Here is a 23,239-nt window from a genome sequence, read left to right as displayed (position 1 = left end):
GCATAAGTTTGTCAGAATCGACACTCCATATTGAAATTGTCATATTTTAACATACAATCAAGACGATTTGAAAAATTGCTGCTGGTAAATATGACAATTTATTCTACCTGTTGTCGTTATCTATATACATCCGTTATTTTTCATTTAATAAAATGTTTTGAACAGTATGATTTAAAGAAAGAAAGTTGGTGGAATAATACGGAACAGTAAAAACCATTTTCCTTTTTCATTCCTAATATTATTCTCGAACCTTTACCATAAGATTGTTACACTAAATAAACAGGTTAACTAAATATTATACTATTCAAACTATTGAAAATTAAATCTTTGGTAGAATAGGCATAACAATTCATATTAGGGACAAAACGAATTACAAAAGTTAGACATTACGGTTATGGGAAAGGCATAAAGGAAGGCCATTTTTCCAGAAAAAATATGTCTTTCCAAGACCAGACATATTAAGTTTCTGTACCAACGAACATGTGGAAATGAGATTTATTGGACCATCCAGGATAAAACGGAATGAATTAAAGCTAAAGTTGGGACACCATATAATCAAATCAAAAGCATGAATAAAGGAGTACTTCTTACCAAGGCATAAATATATAATCCAACAAGTAACCTATACCTTCCGAACCAATTCCCGTAATTAATATTAGATTTATGTAAGTTAATTAAAGACACGTTGGGCCACGGGTACACACCGCGGCGATCCTGAGTAACCACCTTACACACTTGACATATTAAGAGTCTTTCAAGTCTGAAAGCCACGATCCTTTGAAAAGAACCAGCATCAGAAGGTAACTTTCAGGGATAATCTTGAGCAAATTCACATTCCCCCACGGGTGTAACGTGCCATTGTCTCTGATATACTGCGTGACAAAAAATACTGAAACGGGAGAGACGTAGGACTTAGTCAGAACCACCGGAGCTCAAAACTACCCCGAATTATAATATTACCTACGATCAACCAATTATTGGGGCCTACACACACTAGCCTTCCAAATTAACCTAAGCCCGATTTTAAGTCCCACAAAAAATTTACATAGACCACTAGAAACTTTGAATGCAAAGTACCAGTCCGGCAGCATCCTGAACCCTCACAAAAAAGATTCGAACTAAAATTCCACATAAAGAATAGAACAACGTACACTATATATAAGTTTAGATGTAGTATATTAATGCTGGATGGATGTTATTCGAGCCGTATCACTTACTCTTAGTTTGTGAGTCATATAGCTATAAACGACTTACAGTACTCCGTAGTTGGTGCACAGAGCCTAGCATTTATGGCTTTAAGACGACGAAGGCGAGGACTTCGTCGCCATCAGAGTTCTTTATGTAAGTGGGAATTATGTTATACAGTGGCCTGTTCGTACCGTCTGCGGATGTTATGCTCACAGCTTCGACATTTACATAATCATCTTCGGCGCTGGGTGACTGAGGATCACGAGTCTCCTCCTGAGCTACCGCATTGTCACTGTCGTTGTTCTCGTTGGTTTCCTCTTTGTTTGGTAAGTCATCAAGAGCCTCCTTGATGGCGTTCTGGACCTGTTCAAGAGTTGATTTTTCCAACTTTATTCGATAATGAACTGAAGTGACCCTGTTTTCTTCTGGCGTCTCTCTGTTTTGTTCTGGCGTCTCTCTGTTTTCTTCTGGCGTCTCTCTGTTTTCTTCTGGCGTCTCTCTGTTTTGTTCTGGCGTCTCTCTGTTTTGTTCTGGCGTTTCCCTGTTTTGACCCGTGCATAACCCATTCTCGTGTTGATGGTAAATGTGTGATGAGATGTTTAATCTCGGTGTGATTGGTCTGATTTGCCTAAGTGTCTCTGCCGAGTAAACACCGCCATTTTCTTCCTTACCCTTCATTTCTAAGTACTCCATAATATCCTCCAGTTCATGAAAGTGCTCAATCTCATTTATTCTACAGATGTCTGGGTGATAGGAGTTGGGCCTTTTCCTTTTGTATGGTAAATAGTTTGCTTCATCAACGTCATCGCGGCTACCGTTGGAGCGGTTATCGTTCGTCTGGCAGAGATCAGCATTATCATTTATGTTAACGATTGTATCTTGGTTGTGAGAATGTGCGTATGTCCCGTTCTGCCTAGCATCGGAAAACGGATCTTCGTTGTTGACTTGTAGGTTAAGGGGATTCGAGTCCAAACTGGTGTTCAAATTTGTGTTACACGTGTTTCCATTAACGAATACTCCCTCTTTGTCTTTGTTCTGCTTCGACCTGTATCTAGTTCCCTTATATATGCCGTCCTCCATAGATGGTACTATAGCAGCAGGTGTGTTGGAACAAGCCCTGGTGATGTTGCGTGAAGTCGTTCCAGGTGACTTCTTGTTAGTTTTCGGTCCCAGTGCTTCAGATGTCTTCCTTTTGTTCACTTTGGTCTTCTTTTCCTTCAATTCAGGAAGTAGTTCCTCCATGCGCATCCTGTGCTCAATCGCCAACCTTCTTGCCCCTTCAAACCCATATAAACTCAACTTAAAAGCCTTCTTCCGACTTTTCCCCTTCTCTGTCCACCAGGCGGTCCAACTGTTGTCACTTTTACAGTAACAAACCCCCCTTATCTTTTCAATTTCCATGTTCTTGATATCGACCACCTCTTCTGCTAGTGGATTTCTATTGGTGTTTCTTCTGGTGCGCGACGTCCTTCCATTAGCCTTCGTTCCTAATGAAATTTCGTCTTCATTTATGGCAGCTCTTTCTGCGGAACTCACTGCCACTAGTGATTTCGCCTTAGTATCTGATTTTCTTCGATAATTGCGTTTACGACCAGGAGCATCTTCGCTAGGAGGTTCTTCGGTTTTAGGAGTTTTAGTTTTAAACTCAGCTACAGCTATTTCTGTTTCCACGTTTGAACCGGATTCTTCTATTGTGACTTCTAACTCCTCTTCGGATTCTTCAGATTCTTCATAATTTTCGTCAACCATAAACTCATCTCCGTTCAATAATTCTTCGGAGTCAGAGGTTTCATTTTCCAAAGACTCAAACTGCATCATGTTTAAGCTAGTTATCCCAAGTGTTTCACACATTTCTCTTACATCTTTGGATTTAAGTGGTCTAGATTCGATGCTGTTACCCTCTTTGTCCATCATTTGTAAGGTACTAGAATCGGGATCTTTGTTTAAATGGGACAAGAAGTTAAATTCGCCATTATTCTCATTGGAGGATTCGGTGGCGAATCTAGTGTCGATTGATCCCTGTTTTGGAACTTTTGTCCTGAGATATTCTGGAAGATCCTCTTCATCCGAAAATTCCATTGGAAAGTTTTCCGTTGAAATTAACGTCCTTTTATCCATTGCTGGCTTCTTTTTCTTGCGTTTGGCAACGAGTACATTTTTTGGTATTTCGGCCCTCAGTTTCGTCATACTCAAAAGATCTTTTACTACGTTGTTAACACGCTCTAAATCATTGTTCTGTTTGATACTAACCCTGTTCTTTTTAAACACATTTGCTTTTTTTGTCCTTTTACATTTCTTGCTATTTTTCTTCCATATGTCTATACAACTTAAGAGTGCGTCCACGTCATTTACATTGGTGTTTTCAGAGGCAATATGTGTACGGTTTCCAGTATCTTTTACATCTCTTCCAGTTACATTAACTTGGTCCTTGGGTGTATCTTTAGCCATCTTACACATCAATCAAAAAACAAACGAATAAATCATAAACAATTATGCTACGCGATATGTCGTCTAATGGTGTGCAAACTGTATGAACCATCTCAGGTCCTTAATTGAATATATTAATACCAAAGTCTTCAAACGTTGATATACTCTCATATTTCCTTAAATATTATATCCGATAAGCTCAAAAAAAACATTCGGAGTCAGATGAACATAGTTAGCATTGTTTTTGAAAGCTAACAATGTACAATCTGATAACCGTATAATTAAATCCTTTTATTTTAAGCAAAAGATTGCAAAAATAGTATAAATAAAAAGCCTTGATGATATCCTGTTTGTCTACCAAGCGAAAATAAATAATATACTGAAACTGAAAAGAAGTAATACGATTAAACTTACACACTTAATGATAGATCGGGGTAACAATTATCAATAAATTATAATCCTGGTCGTTTGTAATACAACAATGGCAATTGTATCAATAAATTTATTATGTGAACAAATATTATAAAAAATTGGGAGCTCAAAATTGTGTATAAAAACAAAAGATCAACTAAAAAAATTGCAATAAATATAAAAAATTATATTGGAGTGGAAAAAAAAGAATAATATGGAATCTCAGTTAAACACAAAAAGCAGATAATGTTTCTGAGATTAAAAGCAAGATACAATTTAATGTGTAAGTAAAAATTTTACAAGAATTGTTGAATGAGAATAGCGAACAATAGAGTGATTGTGAATTTTATAAAGCTGTTGAATATGAAGTAATAATGTGTAGTAATAGTGGTGGCCCTTCATTTTCTACAAGTACAGTCGGGAATCACAATTATAATTTTTAGATCATAACTGTATAGATCTATACACTGGAAGACTCGGAACGCGAAAGGATCAATAATATTTATAGATATATATATAATTTTGATCATTTAACATGAATTTGAAGATTTAAAAGTAGATTTATAACTTAACTATTACAGTGCAATGATGAAACGCCCGACTAAAATAAATGATACCAGAGTACTTTTAGAGTATCTTTTTTAAACGGCATTAACGAGTTGAATTAAGTGAAAATATTGTTAAATAGATGTGTATCAATTAAATTTGATTTAACTGTCATTCTTATTATTGTGGTGGTTAGGCACCACATGTACTATTCCATATCCATTTCAACCGTTACACATATTGTCCATACTATTAGAGACGATGTTTTATAATATATACATTATATATTTACATGATCCGACTGTTATATTTACACTACAAGGGTGTTTCAAACAATAGATAGTACATAGTATACATAAAAAGAAATTTATTCATATGTGAGACATATAAGTGGATATTTAGCCACAATTTTTCATATTCCTCCAGTTTGGTTGAACCTGATCAAGGAAGTCGACATAGGCTTTCCTGGCGTCCTCCTTACTTGTGCCCTTCATGGAATTCCAACTTTCCCACTTGGCCTTATTTTTAAAATCTAACATACCTGGCTTAGGAGTGTTACAATCTCCCACAGTAGCCTGTTTATAGTACTTGTAAAAGGTTAACTTCTGCTCATCAGATGCCTTCATACATGTTGTTTCGGAAATGAATTTTACGGCTTCATCAAAGGAATCATCCGACATTTAGACTAAATAAGTGTTCAGAATTATTATTTATAATTTATATGGTTTAGTTAAAGTATAAAAAATAAATAGTTGTACTGAAAATAGGGTGTAGTTATCAAACAACCTCTAAGCCAAAAAAATTCATAAAATTATATCCGAATGATAAAAATTAAAACTATGAAAATGAATCCACTAAAAGTTCATGATAATAAAAGCTAGATAATAAGTAAAGGGAGTTGAGTGATTTAATTTTTAAAACATAAAGTTCAATTGAGATTTTATGTATTATAATAGTCACATATACATGAAACAAAAATATTTTAAGCGCCCATTTATCTAATTTCCTTGTGTAGTGTGTGCTTCTTCAGATACTTATTATATTTCATAAGCTCCAATCTATTAGGAGTGTTAACCTTGTTTTTAGTTGTGTAATATCGTGAAGGAGGAAATCCAAGCTTGCGCGATACACTGCATTCCAAAGTTATTAATACTCGACCAGCCTTCCGCTTAGCTAAAAGTGGGTGGACACCTGAAAGTGTGTAAGTAAAAAAAAATGAATAAATTACTACTACCTCTGGAAGGTAAAAAATAATTGCTTGTAAAATAACATTTACGGAGAATCCAAGAGTGAGATGGCTCAATATATGAAAAAAATAAGAATATGAATATATATAATACATTCATAAGATATGTATTAAAGTCACACTAAAAAAGTCACTATTACAAAAATTAAAAAACAAATACAACGTAAAATTCAAAAAACATTTTACATTTGTAAAAATGATCAAGCAAAGAACAAGAAATTGAATTAATGATGGGGATACATAAATATATTTATATGATATAAAGAATGGCTTCAGCCAGAAGTAAAGTCATATCTCAACTGAGTATATATAGAAAACAAAATTTGAAGTATTTGGAACAGAGATATGAAAGTTACATACACCAAAAAAAGGTTGAAGACCTGAACAGTCTGCCATTCTATGTCAACTCACTACTTCCGGCCTACTTAACATCTCTTCCTCAACTAATCTTAAGCATTTTGCAAACATCGAGACCGACACCTGACCCTAAATATGAGTTCAGAAGTACAAGCTTGGAGGAAATGAGCGCCTCTAACTATAACCTCAATGATAAACTGGAAAGACTGGAAAAAATAAAAAACCCGGGCAAGAAGAACCTGAACCAACAACAAAAGGCAAATTATAGCACTAGAGCGGGTACTTATGAAATAAAATAATTAAGTTTAGCAAGGAAGATGCGCGAAAACAAATTGCCAACAGATAGGATAACGAGAGCAGCAACATTAGCAGGTACTTGAATAAATTTAAGAGAAAAGGCAGGGATGCTGTTGAACGTAGCCTCATCGGGAACAAAAGACGCAATGAGTAGATGCATAAGGGTAAAGAAAGAAAAAATAAAAAATAATTAGGGAGAATACAAGGATATATTAAAGAATTCACTGACAAGCGACGAAGTAATAAGGCACGTAGTAGAGTGTCTGTGTAAGATGAGAGGTAAGAGAGTAGTAAGAGCACGGGAGAATAGGAACGGCGTTGAAGTTTGGACAGCTTCTAAGTCTGCAAACGGACGTGCTGCCGGAAAAGTTCAGGCAAGCACTGATAAGCTCAAGGCACGAAGCAGACGTGATGAACAAAGAACAGGTGGAAGAGGTAAAAGCACCGAGGATAACGAAAATGTAGCTGTTGATACAAGAGTTGGGAGAGAAGTGGTCGGAGCACTTTGAGGAGTTTGATTTTAAGCCGATGGCAAGCGCGTCCCTGGGACAAGTAAGCGGAGGACCACGTTAAGGAAAAAATAGGTGCACAGAGCAAAAACGAAGGAGGGAGTGGAAGTGGCAGTGAAGGTGCAGTTCCCAGGAATACTCGACTCAATAGATAGCGACATGGACAACCTGGTGTGGATGCTGACGTACACGAAGATCGTGCCGACCAACTTCTTCATAAGCCAGTACGCAGGAGAAATGAGAACTGAGGTGATGGCAGAGTGCGACTACAACAACGAAGCAAAATTCTACGAAATATTCAGAAAGTTAAACCTGGAAGGATTCTACGTGCCGAAAGTAATAGGTCACCTCTCGACGAAGAAGATCATCACGACGGAGTTCGTTAAGGGAGTAAGAGACAATGGAAGTAAACGATATGTAGAGACCGCTGGAGGAGTTGAAGGATCTGAGCGACGAAGTGAGGAGCTCAGTGGCGAGAAGAATCATGAAGCTGTCACTGTCAGAAGTCTTCGTGTATGAGCTGATGAACACAGTAAGCAAGCGAAAATTAAAAAAAGTCCAGGACCCGAACCCGAGCAACTACCTGTACGACGAGGAGACAGACCTGATAGGACTGGTGGACTTCGGATCATGTAAGTGGAAAGAGAAAGTAGACAATGGAGGAACGGTGGCACTATGTGCAACTGCGATATCGGAAAACTAACGAGCACGTAGGCAGAATATACAACAGAAAGTTCGTGGAACAGTACCTCCAGCTGGTTAGAGCATCAGTGAGAGAGGTGAGCGTCTGATATTGAAAACATGCATAGGATTACGATAACATAATTAAGTATTCGCTGGAAGTGGGATTCACGCACCCAGAGGAGACCAAGGAAGTGCTAGAGGCGCATTTGGACTCAATAAACGCATCAGGTAACAGTTGAGCCCAGGAATAGCAGCTAGACAGAGATAGGTTAGGTAGCGAGTTTATATAAATAACATGGAATTGGACAAGAGCTTGACCAAATGCGCCCATTTAACTGTAATTTATTCATTTGTCCGCAGCTGAGCCGTTTAAGTACGTTGGAGAGTACGACTTCGCAAAGAGCACAATATTCACAACGGTGAGTGAGCGAGGCGGTGACAGCTCTTTAGATCATGGACAGGTCGAAGATAATATTCACGAGGAGAAAGAAGCCGCCTCCGCCAGAAATATACTCACTACACAGAAAGTTGGCAGGAGCATTCCTCATATCGAAGATACTGTCGGCGAAGTACAACTCGAAGCAGGTGTTCGATGAGATAATGGACATAGTGGACTCTTTCAGTGTAAAATAGCAAATCGCAGTTTTAAAGGGATAAAAAAGCGTGAGATTCGAAAGGAGAAACGATGTAACATAGGAACGCACTAAGTTTTAATTTACTACACTCAAATAAATAATACACAGTAGCATATTTTATTAAAAGGTAGCCATGTTGAAGTAATGGAATAAAAATGGCTCATTTTGGTTTAATTACAGTGAGAAGGGGAGGAATGCTTAGTGTAAAGAGTGAGTGTCGATGAGATTAAAAGAGTGTTCAGTGCGATAGGTGTTTACAATAATGTACTTAGCACTTAAAGAGCAGCTTCACTTGCTTTTTAGGCGAACGAGCATGACGGAAACATTGTCCTGGGAACGTTTAACGTTCAAAGCAATGTCGACGAGCTCCTTGCAGACCTTCTTAAGCTGAGGAAAGGGAAGGTGAGGAGAAGTGGAGGCCCTCATTTCCTCCTGAACAAAGGTGAGGAAGGGGAAAGTTACCTTCACGACGAAGTCCAAAGACTTCCTGCAGGCATCACCAGCGTCAAACAGGCCCCAAAAGCCGTCGCAGGCAATGACGATTAACTCGTCCCTCTGGAAGTCGAGTTCAAATTTGCGAAAGGAGCCGACGCAGAGAACTCCATACTTCTTAAGCCTACGGAAATGAGTGAACAGGCACGAGAAACGTACTGCAGGTCGCCGAAGGAGCGAGTCACCTCGAGAAGGCCGTTGACGCGGCCGCCCTCAATGGTGCCGCCGTAGTGAAGAATGCGAGCCTTCTCCTTCTGAGACCACGGCTTGTGAATGTCGTTGAGGGGCACCGCTGCAAAGCGTTAGGGAGTGGAAACTTACAGTGCAGGACGCTGTCAACCTTCTTGCAAAGGTAGGCGGCGGAGTCGCCGAGGTTCAAAATGTAGACGGTCGTCCTCCCGAAGAAGAGCAGCAGGGCGGTGGAGCCGTCAGAGCAGCCCTGGACCTCGTTTGCGATCCTCGTGTCCAAACGCCTGCAAGCGGCGTTGACGGACTTCTTGAAGGTGACCTCGAAGTCCTCCTGCTCACCGGACTCCTTCTTCAAGTTCAGGTGGGCGACCAGCTGTGAGGCCACCTCGCCGAGCAAGTTCTGCTTGGCGAAAAGGGCGGATTGGCGGCCTCCGTGGCCGTCGAAGAGGCCAAAAACTCTAAAGTGGGCTATGATAGGGGCAAGGGAGCGAACTTACGCAAAGTCGTACTCGGGAGGCAGCTGCGGGCAGAGCGCCTTTAAGGAGTCGCAGACGAGGCACTCGTCTTCCATGGATTTCCGGACCCCCTTCTCTCCATAGTGATCCACCAGCAAGTAGCCACCGTCTGAAAGGAAAAATTAGGGGATAAAAATACCTAATTCCACCGAAGTTGTCGTAACATTCTGCAAAGAACTCAAAACGGAACTCGATAGGTTTTTATCGGTCAAACCAACTGCTTTTAGGAACAAAGTAGACATAGATGCAGTTATAAATATTTTACAAAAAATTCAGAACTATGTTACAGATCAAAGGTTCAAATTGCTAATGGCATTCCCCATCACGAGTTAAGTGAATCCATATTCCTCAATATCCTGCTTACAGGACACAAAATGGTCAAGGATTCCAAAAATGCGATTGTTCCCCTTCCCTATATTGCCATTAGTGTTAGAATGTGTGCACAGCTAAGAGTAGAAGGAATACCGTTTCTTTTAAAAATGTTGTACAGATTCCTTATTTCGCCGAGCTCGAGGTCGATGGCCTTCTTCTGAACTACAACACCTGCAAGGCCCATGTGTTATCCCGGAAATACCTAATTGTTTCCACGCCTTATCGTGATACACACCCATGCTATCCAGCAGAGATATGGTTGTGTACATCTGCTGAGGATGCATCTGACTACTCCTCTTTTCAAGCCAGTGGACTATCTGGTATATGACCCTAGGGTCCTTAACTTTCAGTTTATGGAGGGCGGCAACTATGGAGGTCAACATGTTTGAGTTGAAGGAGTGGTCCAGTCTCAAGTAACGTGAGTGCTCGCACAGCTTCTCAAGTATTTCTTCGTCCCTTATGTTAGCGTACTGCAAAGTCTCCCACAGACTAGTTATTCCCTGAAAAAGTAAGGCGGGAACAGTGGGTACCTGAGAAGTGATGGCCAGGTTCGAAATGCTGGTTATATCGAACAGGGTTACAAGGATTTGATTAATCGTGGAAGTGTCCCTGGGGAGTAGGACTGCCAACGACTTCACGCCCATGCATATGTCATGGACTACATTACTGTAAAATGAACCTAAATGCCGTTAAAACTTGTGCAACCAACCTTCACTGTCAAAGTAGCCTTGGGACTTTTCATCGGTCCTAAGCCCATTGCTTAGGGAGGTTAAGATAGACTTTATGGTTCCCAAAAATTCATTCTTTATCTTTAAAATTTCATGAGGAACTCTTCTCTAAAAAGTTTTATTAGATGGCACAAAATTACATTAATTTTGGCGAAGCTCCACAGCAAAAGCGACAAGTCAGTCAGATTCAGTTTACAGTCTCTGTTTAGAACAAGTGTTGCTACAAATCCATTTAGGGTATTCATTGTGGTACCGATGGTCTCAAAAAGGTCATCAATAAAAACGTTATTTTTGGCATAGCTCCATGCGATCAGACATAGCGCCTTATTGTCCAGGCTCCCTAGCGCATTTGCCAGCACCTTGTCGTATATTGATATCAGCGATGTGTTGTAACCGAGAATGGCGTATCTGAAACATTAGGTGAAATGGGTAGATACCTATGTATGAGCAAGTGAATGCTTGAATCAAACTTTGATAGGTTGTCAAGAACGAATTGATTGTACTTTAAAAAATTCTTTGAGGCTAAATTAAAATTCTTTAATGTTCTCATGTAAGAGAGTGAGGCAATAATGTCCCGTTTGCCCAAAGTATCTAAAAAAATTTGATTGGCAGCTTTGTATTAACATACCCTTGTGGTTTAAACAATAATTGACCAAATCCTCAAAGTGTGTCAGTTTGTTCATACAATGTGCGTGAGGTGTGTCAGGAATCCATCTCAATATTTTGGCAAACCTGGCTTGAAAAAAAAAGTTAGAGCTCAGAGCAAAGTCATTTACACGTCCATTGTACAAATGTTTACTATGATGGGAGAACAATATCGATATTGACATCAATAACACCAAAATTATGCGTAAAAATATTTTATACAAGAGAAGATATATCGGAAGATTCCATAAATTTTACAGTTTATAATAACATTAATAAACAGAAAAATATTTATTTATTAGATTAAGTTCATTTGCAAACAATTTACATATAAAAGTAAGGCACACAATCATAACTAAAAATTCCATTTTGTAACACTTACACAAATGTAATCCATGATTACCTTTTTAATATTCTTTTGTATCATATTATCATGTTCACTTTCTTTTTCTTTTAGGTTACAGTCAAACTTTACAATACCTTCTATTACAGCTCCAATTCAAAAACGAGGGTTAACTATTGGTTCTCAGTCTAGCAATATTGATCAGAATTCTAGTTTAGAGGATTCTGAGCCCATATACTCAGAAGAAGGATGGTTAATGGAGCTAAACGAGAAAAATGTAGAAGGTGTATTGGACCTCATTAGGCCGCAACTGTCCTCGGATGGTGGAGGAATTAACCTTAGTAGAATAGAAGACAATCAAATATTTGTGAAAGTTAGTTTAGAAGTAATTTTAAGCCTTTGTAGTTCACAGGATCGTGCATCGGATGCCCGTACAGGTCGACCACGCTGAAGGAAGTCATAGAGAACAATTTGACTAAGTTTCTCAAGTCGCCCAACGGGAGTCCGATTTGCGTAAAAGTAATTGAAAGTGATAATTAATTTGATAAGTGTTACCTATGAGCTTAGACCGATATTTTGTCAGGAGGCCAGGTGGTGACCCTGGGCCTCAGGTGCTTTAGATACTTGTAGTTAGAGTCCTCGAACGTCTTGGGCTCAGGCCTACTGTCGTACAAGTCGGATTCAACGACCGGGAACTTGGACAGGATGTGCAGCAGCTGCTCCTCCTTCTCAAGCACAGTCAGGGCGTCCCACTGGAACCGGTGAATGACGGCAGTGTTGTAGCCGAGTTTGTTGAAAAGCCTGCGCCTGAAGGAAACGAGGCCTCCCTCGACGGGCGTGCCGTCAGGATGAGGCAGGAGGTAGTTGTATTCCAAGCAGAGCCTCCTGTTAGGGAAGAGGTGGCCGGCAAAGAGGCAGTGTTGTTCGTCGTCAGGGCGTCCAACGGAGCAGTTGATGAGCGCCTCAGTGTTGCCCATGCCCTCCAAAACAGTGTCAACGTCCTTCTGAAGCATTTCAGACCCCTATAATAGTTTGATAAGCGGCCATGTAGAAGTATGTGTGCGAATGTAAATTAAAAGAAGGTGAATGAGGGTGTGTGTGTATCTATATGGTCTCACCTGAGGCTGAGCATGGATTAAGATTTCGTTCAGAAGCCTGGTGTATAAGGATTCCTGCAAGTGAAAGGGAATTGAACGCTTAATTTCGGACTCGTTCCTGGGTTTTTCAACGTCAGCGCAGTACAGAGTCATGTACAAGTAGTACTGAGTCCAGCCACTTAGAGGTAAGTTCTCCAAATTTAAGTCCCGGCAGGCACGACTTAGGTACAGGGGAAGTGCAGCATTTTCCTGGTCAGGCCTAAGTAAAATATAAGCGCAGCCGAGTACCATTCGTATCTATTCGTTAGAACGAGCGAATAGGAAAGTAAAGCCCAGTCAAAAGGGGTCGAGTCGGCAGGATCGCGAGTTTCAACTTCGTTCAGCAAGAGTGAAATTATATTATGCAGATTATTTTCAGGGGTGTTAGTGTTGTCAAATCCTAGTTTGACTAAACAACCAACCATCAGGGCAAGCGTCGATAAACGCCAGTCCTAAAACAAATATCTTAAGGCTTATGGTACCTGTAGATGTTTTTTTACTAAGTCTGCGATGTGAATGAGTAGAGGCCAACAACGGTACTCAAGAGCACTCAAGGCAAATATCAAACGAGGAACGTGCCTAGGCTAAACAATACATTAAGACCACACTAAACGAACATGTATGAAGTGCTTTCTTTCAATTAAATCAAAAATTAAGTACTTAAACAGAGGGAGGCTAACCAAAGCCTGCCTATCCCTGGGCGACCTAAATAAAAAATGAAAAAAAAGGGGCAAACCAGAATGAATTGAAGGAAAAGGAGTTGCCAAGTTGACACAAGCATCGAACAAGCCAAGAATAACAAGGATAGTCGTCCACGGAAATGTATTTGCGATAAAGCCTGTTACACATTTGGGCTGCAGGAACACCTACCGTAAAATGGACCTAGGATTGGAATAGTGAGAAGTCAGCCGCTCAAAAAACCACTTACGAAAATCTTCGGGAGGAGTTTCATCGAACACTTTTAAACGACGAAGGCTTTTGGGTTCGAAGGATTCCAAATACTCGAGTGTGGGAATTTGGCCGCTGCTCACGAAAGACTGTAAAGCCCTCAAAAAACTCCTCTGCCTAATCATTGTACATATTCATAAACACATATATCCACCGCTCTGAAATTAGAATTTGTGTATGGGTGATAACCACCAGAATAGTAAAAACTTAGTCCCCAGCTTATGAATAATTTTGGAGACTTTAAGGTAGTTTTGTAACATGTTTTCCTCCTTTTTGTAAATCAAACATCCCGAATAGAAGGGAAAATATAATATATGTATTAATATGTTAGATTCTGGATTCGGGATTCCATTTAGTCCCAAATCACAGAATTCAGCCCATACACAAAATGATTCCACCAGAAGATGCATCTGGATATCGCAAGAAGATCTGACTCCGAACAATCTGGAGCAAATAAAAGATCTTCTAAAATCAGAAGAGGTACCGCTGAAGTATTGGCTGCTGTTGGCGTTTTCATATAAGTCATTGGGACACCTGGAATCTCTGGACTCACTGCTTAAGGAAGCAGAAGCGATTTTTAACTCAGAAGAAGGTAAGAAATAAGTTTTATTAAATTAATGAACAAATAATGACAAACGAGCAGATTCGAAGCGCGTGAAAGGAACGCTGTACTCGTCGCTGGGATTCCATAACCTGTGCCAAGCACAGCAGTTTAAAAACGACGACGAAAGACACAAGAGGTACATGGACTGGACGAACCACTACCTGAGAAAGACGGAAGGTAGGGTTGAAAATGTGTAATGATGAGTAGGAACGTCACTGTACCACTTTTACATGGTCAAGGGACACCAGAGCGTGTTCAACTACATGAGGGACAAAAACACAGATCACCTGGCGACAGCAAGGTCGATGTTTAACATGGCTATCGACCAGAGCAGATCAGCAATAATACCGCTCGTGCTGTTCGGGAACGTGATGGTGCTGAGCTCAAACTACCAAGTGGCATCAGTGTATTACCTGAGAGCACTGCTGAAGGCGAGCTACTACCTGGCGATAATGAACAACATGCCTGATTCGAGGAGGGCGCCTAGCGAAAGGAGCCTAGAGCTGTCGCTGGCACACAGCCAGCTGGTGTGGCTGAAGGCGGCGCTATTCTTCGCACTCTCAGCATGCCAGTTCTCACTGGGGAACATAGAGTCGGCAAAGTCGCTGATCGAGAAGTCGATAGCACTGAAGCCGCTGGCAGTGGCCCACAGGTTCGCATCAGCAATAGCAGCATACCAGCTGACGCACTTCAAAGAGGACTTCGAAGAGGACGTGCCGCTGCTCCTGGAGCAGTACAGCAGAGCGCACCTGGCCTCGCACATCCTGGACAGAAGTAACGCAGCGGGGCAGCTGCACCTGTGCGAGTTCCTCTTCCACAGAGGAAACCTGGAGGAGTGCACGAGAAGACTGCTGGACCTGCAGAAGACGAACCTGCCATATAGCCTGAGGGCGGAGCTGGAGTATCAGCTGGGAAGAGTGGAGCACGCGAAGGGAAGCTACTCGGAGGCACTTAACAGGTACATGAACGCACTCTCGCACAAAAACGACTTCCTGTCAGCAAGGCTGCAGCTGGTTAAGGCAGCAGCAGGCTGCGGAGACCTAGGTCTGGCGAGAGAGCACTGCGACTTCCTGCTCCAGTGCCTGCAAAAGGTGGCAGTGGTGCTGAAGGTCTCAGCATACGTGTACCTCTGCTCAGCAAGAGAAACGCTGGAGACGAACAAGTGGGACATGCTGAAGATGGAGTCAGCAAACAACAGGTCGCAGAATCAGCTGGACATCTCATGCACGTTCCACAGCGTGCAGCAGGGAATGGGAAGACTTATCGACGAGAGGCTATTCAAGGCGCTCTCGCTGCTGGAGGACCTGATCTTCTCAGCTAACGGAAGCGAGTCCTCGAGAAACGCACTGGAAATGTCGAAGTTCACGAACAAGCTGGACGCGAAGTCGAAGGCGCAAAGAGACTTCTCAGACCCGCTGGCAATGGAGTACTACATCAGGTGCCTGGAAATACTGGTCTCGCGAGGAAGAGAGTACCTGTGTCCGAGCCTGAACGAGTACTACGTCGAGTACTTCAACCTCTACAAGTCGGACAACGACCGCTTCAAAAACAACTTCGGAGTGATACTGATGTACACGAGGAACTACACGAGAGCATGCGCAGTGCTGCAGGCGTTGAACGAGAAGTTGTCAAGGAAGACGGAAGGGAGTACGGGGAGCGGAACCAGTGGAGCAGGTGGAGCAGGTGGACCTACCGAGAGGAGCGCCAGGGAAAACATGGAGAACACGACGCTGGCTCTGACAGTGAGGTTTAACTACGCACTGGCCCTGGAGTTCGCAGGGCAGATCACAAAGGCGCAGAAGATATACTCGTCTATAACGCGAGAGTACCCTAGGTACACCTCGGCATGGCTGCGAAGAAGCATCATAGCGTTCCAAAAGGTAAGAGACGACATTGAGACAAAAGAGGAAAATGAAACCCAGTTAACAAAGATATTTAGTGGAATTAAGGACTAGTTAGATGAATAAATTAGCATAGACAATTTGACTTAGATAGATAAACAATGACAAGATAACATAGTTAGATGAGATAGATATGACAAGTCAAAACGGATAAACTAAAGTAGATAAATAAACGTTGGCAAATTTACTTAGACAACACTGGGCAAATTTGCTTAGACAACCCTGGGCAAATTTGCTTAGATAAATTAATACGCATAAATAAATACAAATACGCTTAGTGTGACCACGAGAGCACGGTGAGGTACCTGGAGCAGGTGAAAAAGATACACCCGAACAGCTGTGAGCCATATCTGCTGCGCTCATACCAGCTGGGAAAGATTAAGTCGTACGACGAGGCGATACAGGAAATAAGGAAAATGTTCAGAGCAATACCGGCGTCAGCATACGACCCGTACGCAAACACGCTGCTGTCGTCGCTGATGATTAAAAAGAGCTACAGAATAGCACAGACGACAGGAACGACGCTGACGCTGCCGAAGGAAGCAATGCAGTACGCGAAAACGGCACTGAAGAGACCGTCAGTGTGCAACTTCTACGCAGCGAACTGCATAGCAGTGATACTGGCTCTGGAAAAAAACTTTAAGGCCTCGTACGAAAGTTTCCTGCTGCTGATGGAGTCGCTGTCAATGACGAGTCACATGAAGCTGCTGGTGAATAAGAACATAGGAATACTGTCAGCAGCGATCACACTGGCGATGGTGAGCACGGACAGAAAGCCCGACAAGAATAAGCTGAACAAGCTAAAGGTGGCGAAGACACAGCAGCACTTCCAAAGCGCAATCTCGAACGGGAAGATGGACAAGAGCCTGTACACGTGCTACATCAGGTTCCTCTTCGACGTGCAGAAGTACGAGGAGTGCATAGGAGTGCTGGAAACAGCAAGACTGATCTTCCAAGACGACGCCTTCGTGTACAACCAGATCATCGTGACGGACGCAATGGTCTGCAGCTACCTGAGAGACGCAGAGAAAACAAGCTCGCTGGTGGAAATGATCAACATGCTCTCGTGCTGCCGCTTCATAACGACGTCAGCAGAGTACCTGCTGGAGGAAAGCCAGAGAGGAAACACGCAGTTCAGCGCAGAGGCGTACAATAAGCTGAAGCAGATCGCGAACAGAGTGGAGACGAAGATGATACCGCACATCACGTCGACGCTGCCGCAGCTGGAGAAGACGTGCGAGAATAAGCAGCAGGCAAGAGAAAAGAGACTGCAGCTGCAGCTGTCAATACAGCAGGCGCACGAGGCGAAGAAGAGAGAACAGGAGCAGGAGAGAATGAGGGCGGCGGAGGCCGAGGAGGAGCTCTCGGAGAAGCTGCTGAAGGAGGCCTCGGAGATAGCCTCGGAGCTGTTGACTGCTAAGCCGACGCAGACCTAGCGAGGGATGGATTAAGGGATGAGGAGGCGGCACAGTAAAGTCCGCGGAGCTGAAACTAATATGTACCGATAGATGTACACTTTTACTTATGGATGTGCGTTCAGATAGTTATAGATCTACACATTTAGGGATAGATGTACACATTTGCTAATAGATCTACACATTTGCCGATAGATGTACGTGCAGACAGGGATGGGTGAAAACGGAAACTAATACGTATAGGGGACAAAGGAATGTGTATGTGTACACTAGCGCACACTGTGACTTGATCTATAAATAGATACGGAATGGTGTGCATATAAGTGTTTACCCATAATAACAAGCATATGTATATACATGAGGGTATAGGGATAGGGGTATATGTATACATATGTGTATAGGTATGTATGTGTATATACAAATATATAAGTTAACATATATGGGTATATGAATAGACATGAATGTGAGTGTAAAGCAAGTAAAGTAAGGAGGTAAAACATTAAAATCGACTAGGAATTAACGTTGGAGTCGTCACGAGTCGCAATCATGACGCCGAGCCTGATGGTGTTGTTCTCAAGAACGTCCTCAAGCCGACAAAGAGACTTGGCAGCCTAAAGGGAGGTGAGGGAGAAGAAAGTACCTTAAAGTAGTCGGGGGAACGGTAGAAAAAGGGACCCCTGACAACCTTGCCAGCAAATAAGCAAATGGGAGAGTCGAGAGAGGACCAGTGCTCCTGCTGAACGAGACTCATGGCAATGTGCCTAAGTATTAAAACGAAATGAGAGGCAAAACTAACCCCTTTTCAGATCCCCTGTGGCCGTCAAGCCATAGTCTGAGAACGAAACCCTTGATGCCAGCGAGGGTGAAGCGGCTGGTGCTAAGGGGCAGAGTGTGAGTGTCCCTGTAGCGGTACTGAAGCTTCTGAAAAAAAGTGACAAAAACGCGCCAAACCTCCTTGACGCCCCTGACGGTCCACTCCACGCGGAACTTGCCCTCAAAGAAGTCGTCCACGTGGCACAGTTCACCGGTGGAGTAGAGCATCTTCTTTTTATTGACGACCATGCCGTCGGGAGAGATGTAAGGGCCCCTGATGTCCTGAGGGTTCTCAAGGCCAATGAGAATCCTGTCCAAGTCACCGTCCGAGCCCTTATCGTCATGTTCAGACGAGTTTAAAGGGGCCCTCGAGCGATAAAAGGCAGTTTTGCCGTTGTACTTAAGACGGCAACAAGCGCCGCCAAGTTGCGATAAATTTTTCAGGCAATTTACAAAAAATAAAGAATTGCTGCAAAATTTAAGTTTACACCCATCTTTGGAGTCAAATTTAGACTCAAAACGAACACAAATCACTACATTTACGAAAACGAGGCAAAGAATGGCCCTCAGTGTAGCAACAACATACATGTGTATAAAAATATCAAGGAATCCACATCTTACATTAATAACTACTGCAAAATATTAAATAAAAAAGAGTTAGTGGAGTCAAATCGACGTTACTGTGGATCTATTATGGTACCAATGGTGCTAATCGTATGATCTAAGAATGGGAACCAATCAATTGAAGTTTAATGGACACAATTCCAGTGGGAAAACTAAATGAAAATATAACCAGGGCTGACACTTCAGAGTTTTACAGTAGCGTGGTCTCGAAGCTCCAGCTGCTTACACACCCGTTATCATGCGTACTACATGTTATTTTTAAGTCCATAATAGTGGCCACGTGAGTATAAAAATTGTCACTCAATATAATGTAATTAGGTACTACGGATTCCCCTCCATCATGGGAATTTTTACTGGTGTATCTCCAGACCTCATAATGACCTTTTGTATCACTTTAACCCTGGCGCTGGTGGACCTTTTGGTCGTGAAGAACTATACTTCAGTGTTAGATTCACGATCAGCAAATAATTTTATAGAAACCTGGTAGGGGTGTCCTGGTACTTTGACATATGCGATAACGGGTCGTACCACCTTTTGAAGAGGCGGATCAAGGTAAATTGCTGCTTCCACGGCCCTTACCAACTAAGAAATTAAATAAATAAACAGGAGGAAGTTTTTCTAAATAACACGCAAGTGAAGTACTTTTGGTTCATAACATATACATGGACTGCTTTTTGGCTCATAAACACATTATTCAGGCTAACTTTCTTTAAGCTCGGCCCGGTGAGTTTACATGATAGCATAGAAATACAAATGACTGTGAATAAGCCAGTTCATCGCTCTTCAGCTCGTCCTATCGATCCTGCTGTGTGCCGGAGGAGCCGTCAACCTTTTCAACTGCACACTGTGCCTTGAGGGTTCGTTCTCCCCTTTCACAACTTTGATTCAGATAAGCGTGCATTATTAGAGGACAAGTTCGACAAATTTGCCAAAAGGATAAATCTGAGAAAATGAGCGCGTTGAACAATTGATTAAAATGTTGTACTTGCACTAGAGACACTGCAATGCGATTAACTCTCCAATCTATCCTCCAATTAACCATTCTCTTTCGACCTATGACTATGGGCTCGTGACTATAGCTTAGTCTAGTGTGAGCCTGAGGCTCCGCCGAGGTTGCCCTTTGAGGAAGACTTGTACTTTTCAAATTCCTTGGCCCATACACACGGGTTCACAACATCGCTTTGTCCAACACATTCTAAAAGGTCACTCTTGCAGTTCTTGTCCACGCACTTGAGACATGCTTTTTTGCATGGGTCTGGGAAGCACATTGCCTTGCAGCTCTTGATCACGCACCTAATACTGTTGCTGAAGCACTCGACACAGTCCTGCTCTCCATTGTAGAGTCCAGCATCAACGAGTTTGCGGATGAGACTCTCCCTGTAGTTTTCCGGGGTTGCTCCCATTTTAAATACCAACTCTGTTGCCACTTGGGTGAAGAGGGACGAGGTTCTGAAGCTTTTTGCCTTGGTCACTTCCTCGCTCTCGAATTTCATACCTAGCGCATATAGGTAGTCTTCGCTACAGCTGCCACTGGCGCTGACGGGTGAAAGTCCTGCGAAGATGGTGAAAAGGAAAAAGATAATTTGGGCCGTGATCTTCATCTTTGCTTGAAAATAAATGGATTTTTGATATATTTAACGCAAAATTGGATGCTTAGTGGAAGTATATTGGTGTAGAATAGTTTAATGTACAAAGTGAATTGATTTCTATAAAAATATAAAGTGATGAATGCAATGTTTTGGCTTGTTTATTATAGATGGGGATCCGTTGGGTACAGCGAGGAATTTTTTTTTAAAATTTCGATGCTTGCGGCCGCTGTCGACAATTAATTGGCAGACACCGTTGAAAAACAGCATGTTTGATGTACTACAGTTGTGTTAGTAGATGGAAGTCAGGAGACATTAAAATTTTATCCCTAAGTGTGTACATAATTTATAGATTCCCGGGAATGTGTAGCACATAAATATAAATTGTCGTAGGAATCACGAGTAAAATATGTACAATATTTCGTTTCAGTGTATTAATAGTGGGTTTAAGTCCAGGATTTAAAAGTATGAATTTATAGATTTGAACCAAAGCTTTTTGAACATGTTTAAATCGATTTGTCGTGTAAACTACCTTTATATCACTAATAAATATAATCAAATAAAAAATATAACAACGATAATGAATGAAATGGAACAAATATACTAAAATTAGTTGTTTTATTCAAATTAGAACTGTTAAGTGAAAATAGACCTATTTTTCATAAATAATCCATGGAAAATTTATTTTCATGTTTATATATATATACTAAGGCTTATTTAAACAAATATATAATATTTATCAAGTGATATTAATGTATACCATATATTGATGCCTGCCCTATCAAAAACAAGGTAAAAACGCTTATCGATTTATTTAAACGTTTTTTTCCGTTTTTAATGTAGTTATATTAAATATTTAATTATTTTTGATATTTTGAAACATGGATAGCGATTCAATATTTAAACAATTCTTGGCAAGAGAAGATAATGCCGAGTTGAGGCAAATATATGCCCAAGATATGCATCTTTTTGATAGTTCAACCAGTAATAGTCAATTTGCTACCGGTATGAATACACAAGGATTGGGACATATGCATAGCGAGAGGCAAATGAATCTGAACCTGAACTTTGGTATGAAAACAAACATAAAAACTGGTGAATAAACAAAATTTTAGGTTCGGGGCCATCCAGTAGCTTTATAGCACCAAAACACTTGATGCTCGACGAAATAGCGTAAGTTGTTGAGCTCAAATATGACAATAAACGGATAGTGACACTCTGGTGGTGGACGGAGTTCAGTTTAACGAAAACCCAGATATGCCATGGACGCACCTGGCACTATCACAAGAGTTGCTTAAGGGAGTCCAGAACATGGGATTCACAAGACCATCAAAAATACAGCAGTGCGCACTGCCGCTGATACTAAACTCCGGGTATTTAAGTGAGATATTAACGCAAGTTTAGAACAAATTTGATAGCTCAGTCGAAGAACGGATCAGGAAAAACAGCAACATTTGCACTGGCAATGCTGTCAAAAGTAAATGTGAACCTCCCGTCAGTACAGGTAGGAAACTGAAACAAATAAGAAAATGTAGGCATTCTGCCTGTGTCCAACACGTGAACTGGCGACGCAAAACGTTCAAGTAATACAGAAGCTAGGACAGTTCACACAAGTTAAAACATTTCTGGGAGTGCCGCAGTGCCAAAGATGTAAGTAACGGATAATAAATAAGGAATTTAGTCGAGGAGAGCGACAAGTATCACCTGTACGTGGGAACGCCAGGGAAAACAATGGATTTCCTAAAAAAGAAGATTATAAACACTATGGTATGATTGATTAGAATGACAATTGAGTAGAACGTGGGAATGCTAGTGTTGGACGAGGCAGATGAGCTGATAAATCAGCAAAACAACATGGGAACGCAAGTGATGCAGATCAGACACATGCTCAAAGGTCCAGTACAGATAGTACTCTTCTCAGCAACGTTCTCAGACGACGTTTACAAGTTCGCAACGAGAATAGCACCGTCAGCGCACATGATACAGGTATGTTTAAGAGGAATGCCGCTGACTGACGTTCCGCTCAGGTGAAGAGAGAGCAGCTGACGCTGGACTGCATAGACCAGAGGTACATGCTCTGCAAAGACGAAGAAGACAAGTTCAACAAACTCTCGGAAATATACTCGAGCATGATAGTGGGACAGTCAGTGATTTTCGTCAACTCGAGAGAGTCAGCATTTAAGCTGTCGCAAAAAATGAGAGACCAAGGGTAGGAAGATAGAAGATAACAAACACGTAGGCACGCAGTATCGCTGCTATGCGGAACACTGGGACCGAACGCAGGGCCAAATTCAATGACGCCAGAAATCAGAGATAAAATCATGAAGGAGTTCAAGGACGGAGAAACGAAAGTGCTGATATGCACGGACGTGCTTGCGAGAGGAATCGACGTGCCTCAGGTAACTCTGGTGATCAACTACGAGCTGCCCTTGGAGTACTCAGGAGCGAAGAACGTAGAGATGAAGGCAGTGGCCATGGTAAGCTAGAAACTTAGAAAGGGACGCGCAGGAAACATACCTACACCGCATCGGAAGGACGGGACGTTTCGGACTGAAGGGAATGTCAATAAACCTGATAACAGCGAACGAAATGGCACTGGTGGATTCAATAAAGCAGTTTTACAAGTAA

At 41.7% G+C, this 23,239-nt stretch overlaps 15 protein-coding genes across 15 annotated transcripts; 5 read left to right on the top strand and 10 right to left on the bottom strand.

The window, feature by feature from the left end:
• Positions 1 to 379: 379 nt before the first annotated feature.
• TOT_010000064 (hypothetical protein) lies at positions 380 to 1,287 on the bottom strand (the record flags this gene model as incomplete). Its single annotated transcript, XM_009690602.1, has 4 exons — positions 380 to 533; positions 623 to 804; positions 1,046 to 1,152; positions 1,260 to 1,287. 4 exons carry the CDS (start codon positions 1,285 to 1,287, stop codon positions 380 to 382), a joined length of 471 nt encoding a protein of 156 aa, XP_009688897.1.
• Positions 1,288 to 3,636, bottom strand: TOT_010000063 (conserved hypothetical protein; the record flags this gene model as incomplete). Its single annotated transcript, XM_009690601.1, has 2 exons — positions 1,288 to 1,592; positions 1,740 to 3,636. 2 exons carry the CDS (start codon positions 3,634 to 3,636, stop codon positions 1,288 to 1,290), a joined length of 2,202 nt encoding a protein of 733 aa, XP_009688896.1.
• Positions 3,637 to 4,970: 1,334 nt separating this feature from the next.
• On the bottom strand, positions 4,971 to 5,252 carry TOT_010000062 (acyl-CoA-binding protein; the record flags this gene model as incomplete). The annotated part of the gene is made up of 1 exon (XM_009690600.1): positions 4,971 to 5,252. One exon carries the CDS (start codon positions 5,250 to 5,252, stop codon positions 4,971 to 4,973), a length of 282 nt encoding a protein of 93 aa, XP_009688895.1.
• A 314-nt stretch (positions 5,253 to 5,566) lies between these two features.
• Positions 5,567 to 5,918, bottom strand: TOT_010000061 (50S ribosomal protein L33; the record flags this gene model as incomplete). Its single annotated transcript, XM_009690599.1, has 2 exons — positions 5,567 to 5,763; positions 5,807 to 5,918. 2 exons carry the CDS (start codon positions 5,916 to 5,918, stop codon positions 5,567 to 5,569), a joined length of 309 nt encoding a protein of 102 aa, XP_009688894.1.
• A 2,200-nt stretch (positions 5,919 to 8,118) lies between these two features.
• TOT_010001205 (conserved hypothetical protein) lies at positions 8,119 to 8,298 on the top strand (the record flags this gene model as incomplete). Its single annotated transcript, XM_009690598.1, has 1 exon — positions 8,119 to 8,298. The coding sequence occupies one exon, from the start codon at positions 8,119 to 8,121 to the stop codon at positions 8,296 to 8,298; it is 180 nt and encodes a 59-aa protein (XP_009688893.1).
• A 290-nt stretch (positions 8,299 to 8,588) lies between these two features.
• Positions 8,589 to 9,738, bottom strand: TOT_010000059 (protein phosphatase 2c; the record flags this gene model as incomplete). The annotated part of the gene is made up of 6 exons (XM_009690597.1): positions 8,589 to 8,732; positions 8,763 to 8,916; positions 8,952 to 9,084; positions 9,114 to 9,439; positions 9,479 to 9,605; positions 9,636 to 9,738. 6 exons carry the CDS (start codon positions 9,736 to 9,738, stop codon positions 8,589 to 8,591), a joined length of 987 nt encoding a protein of 328 aa, XP_009688892.1.
• Positions 9,739 to 9,969: 231 nt separating this feature from the next.
• On the bottom strand, positions 9,970 to 10,512 carry TOT_010000058 (conserved hypothetical protein; the record flags this gene model as incomplete). Its single annotated transcript, XM_009690596.1, has 2 exons — positions 9,970 to 10,368; positions 10,399 to 10,512. 2 exons carry the CDS (start codon positions 10,510 to 10,512, stop codon positions 9,970 to 9,972), a joined length of 513 nt encoding a protein of 170 aa, XP_009688891.1.
• Positions 10,513 to 10,557: 45 nt separating this feature from the next.
• Positions 10,558 to 11,426, bottom strand: TOT_010000057 (conserved hypothetical protein; the record flags this gene model as incomplete). Its single annotated transcript, XM_009690595.1, has 4 exons — positions 10,558 to 10,704; positions 10,737 to 11,004; positions 11,034 to 11,187; positions 11,225 to 11,426. The coding sequence occupies 4 exons, from the start codon at positions 11,424 to 11,426 to the stop codon at positions 10,558 to 10,560; spliced, it is 771 nt and encodes a 256-aa protein (XP_009688890.1).
• A 210-nt stretch (positions 11,427 to 11,636) lies between these two features.
• Positions 11,637 to 12,124, top strand: TOT_010000056 (NifU-like protein 2, chloroplast precursor; the record flags this gene model as incomplete). The annotated part of the gene is made up of 2 exons (XM_009690594.1): positions 11,637 to 11,957; positions 11,990 to 12,124. The coding sequence occupies 2 exons, from the start codon at positions 11,637 to 11,639 to the stop codon at positions 12,122 to 12,124; spliced, it is 456 nt and encodes a 151-aa protein (XP_009688889.1).
• Positions 12,125 to 12,147: 23 nt separating this feature from the next.
• TOT_010000055 (conserved hypothetical protein) lies at positions 12,148 to 13,793 on the bottom strand (the record flags this gene model as incomplete). The annotated part of the gene is made up of 7 exons (XM_009690593.1): positions 12,148 to 12,606; positions 12,703 to 12,940; positions 12,970 to 13,172; positions 13,203 to 13,304; positions 13,338 to 13,425; positions 13,457 to 13,558; positions 13,591 to 13,793. The coding sequence occupies 7 exons, from the start codon at positions 13,791 to 13,793 to the stop codon at positions 12,148 to 12,150; spliced, it is 1,395 nt and encodes a 464-aa protein (XP_009688888.1).
• Positions 13,794 to 13,992: 199 nt separating this feature from the next.
• On the top strand, positions 13,993 to 17,609 carry TOT_010000054 (uncharacterized protein; the record flags this gene model as incomplete). Its single annotated transcript, XM_009690592.1, has 4 exons — positions 13,993 to 14,260; positions 14,312 to 14,449; positions 14,477 to 16,152; positions 16,452 to 17,609. The coding sequence occupies 4 exons, from the start codon at positions 13,993 to 13,995 to the stop codon at positions 17,607 to 17,609; spliced, it is 3,240 nt and encodes a 1,079-aa protein (XP_009688887.1).
• A 488-nt stretch (positions 17,610 to 18,097) lies between these two features.
• TOT_010000053 (conserved hypothetical protein) lies at positions 18,098 to 18,989 on the bottom strand (the record flags this gene model as incomplete). The annotated part of the gene is made up of 3 exons (XM_009690591.1): positions 18,098 to 18,199; positions 18,229 to 18,349; positions 18,385 to 18,989. The coding sequence occupies 3 exons, from the start codon at positions 18,987 to 18,989 to the stop codon at positions 18,098 to 18,100; spliced, it is 828 nt and encodes a 275-aa protein (XP_009688886.1).
• A 164-nt stretch (positions 18,990 to 19,153) lies between these two features.
• Positions 19,154 to 19,979, top strand: TOT_010000052 (uncharacterized protein; the record flags this gene model as incomplete). The annotated part of the gene is made up of 6 exons (XM_009690590.1): positions 19,154 to 19,305; positions 19,344 to 19,469; positions 19,502 to 19,577; positions 19,632 to 19,748; positions 19,798 to 19,882; positions 19,915 to 19,979. The coding sequence occupies 6 exons, from the start codon at positions 19,154 to 19,156 to the stop codon at positions 19,977 to 19,979; spliced, it is 621 nt and encodes a 206-aa protein (XP_009688885.1).
• A 131-nt stretch (positions 19,980 to 20,110) lies between these two features.
• TOT_010000051 (conserved hypothetical protein) lies at positions 20,111 to 20,626 on the bottom strand (the record flags this gene model as incomplete). The annotated part of the gene is made up of 1 exon (XM_009690589.1): positions 20,111 to 20,626. One exon carries the CDS (start codon positions 20,624 to 20,626, stop codon positions 20,111 to 20,113), a length of 516 nt encoding a protein of 171 aa, XP_009688884.1.
• Positions 20,627 to 21,492: 866 nt separating this feature from the next.
• Positions 21,493 to 23,239, top strand: TOT_010000050 (DEAD-box family RNA helicase; the record flags this gene model as incomplete). The annotated part of the gene is made up of 10 exons (XM_009690588.1): positions 21,493 to 21,682; positions 21,727 to 21,784; positions 21,823 to 21,984; positions 22,016 to 22,115; positions 22,147 to 22,261; positions 22,293 to 22,378; positions 22,409 to 22,597; positions 22,639 to 22,820; positions 22,851 to 23,088; positions 23,120 to 23,239. The coding sequence occupies 10 exons, from the start codon at positions 21,493 to 21,495 to the stop codon at positions 23,237 to 23,239; spliced, it is 1,440 nt and encodes a 479-aa protein (XP_009688883.1).

Source organism: Theileria orientalis, chromosome 1, assembly GCF_000740895.1.
Source record: "Theileria orientalis strain Shintoku DNA, chromosome 1, complete genome".
NCBI classification, from domain to species: domain Eukaryota; phylum Apicomplexa; class Aconoidasida; order Piroplasmida; family Theileriidae; genus Theileria; species Theileria orientalis.
The sequence above is the reverse complement of the archived record's forward strand: the minus strand, read 5'-3'. Positions and strand labels throughout refer to the sequence as shown.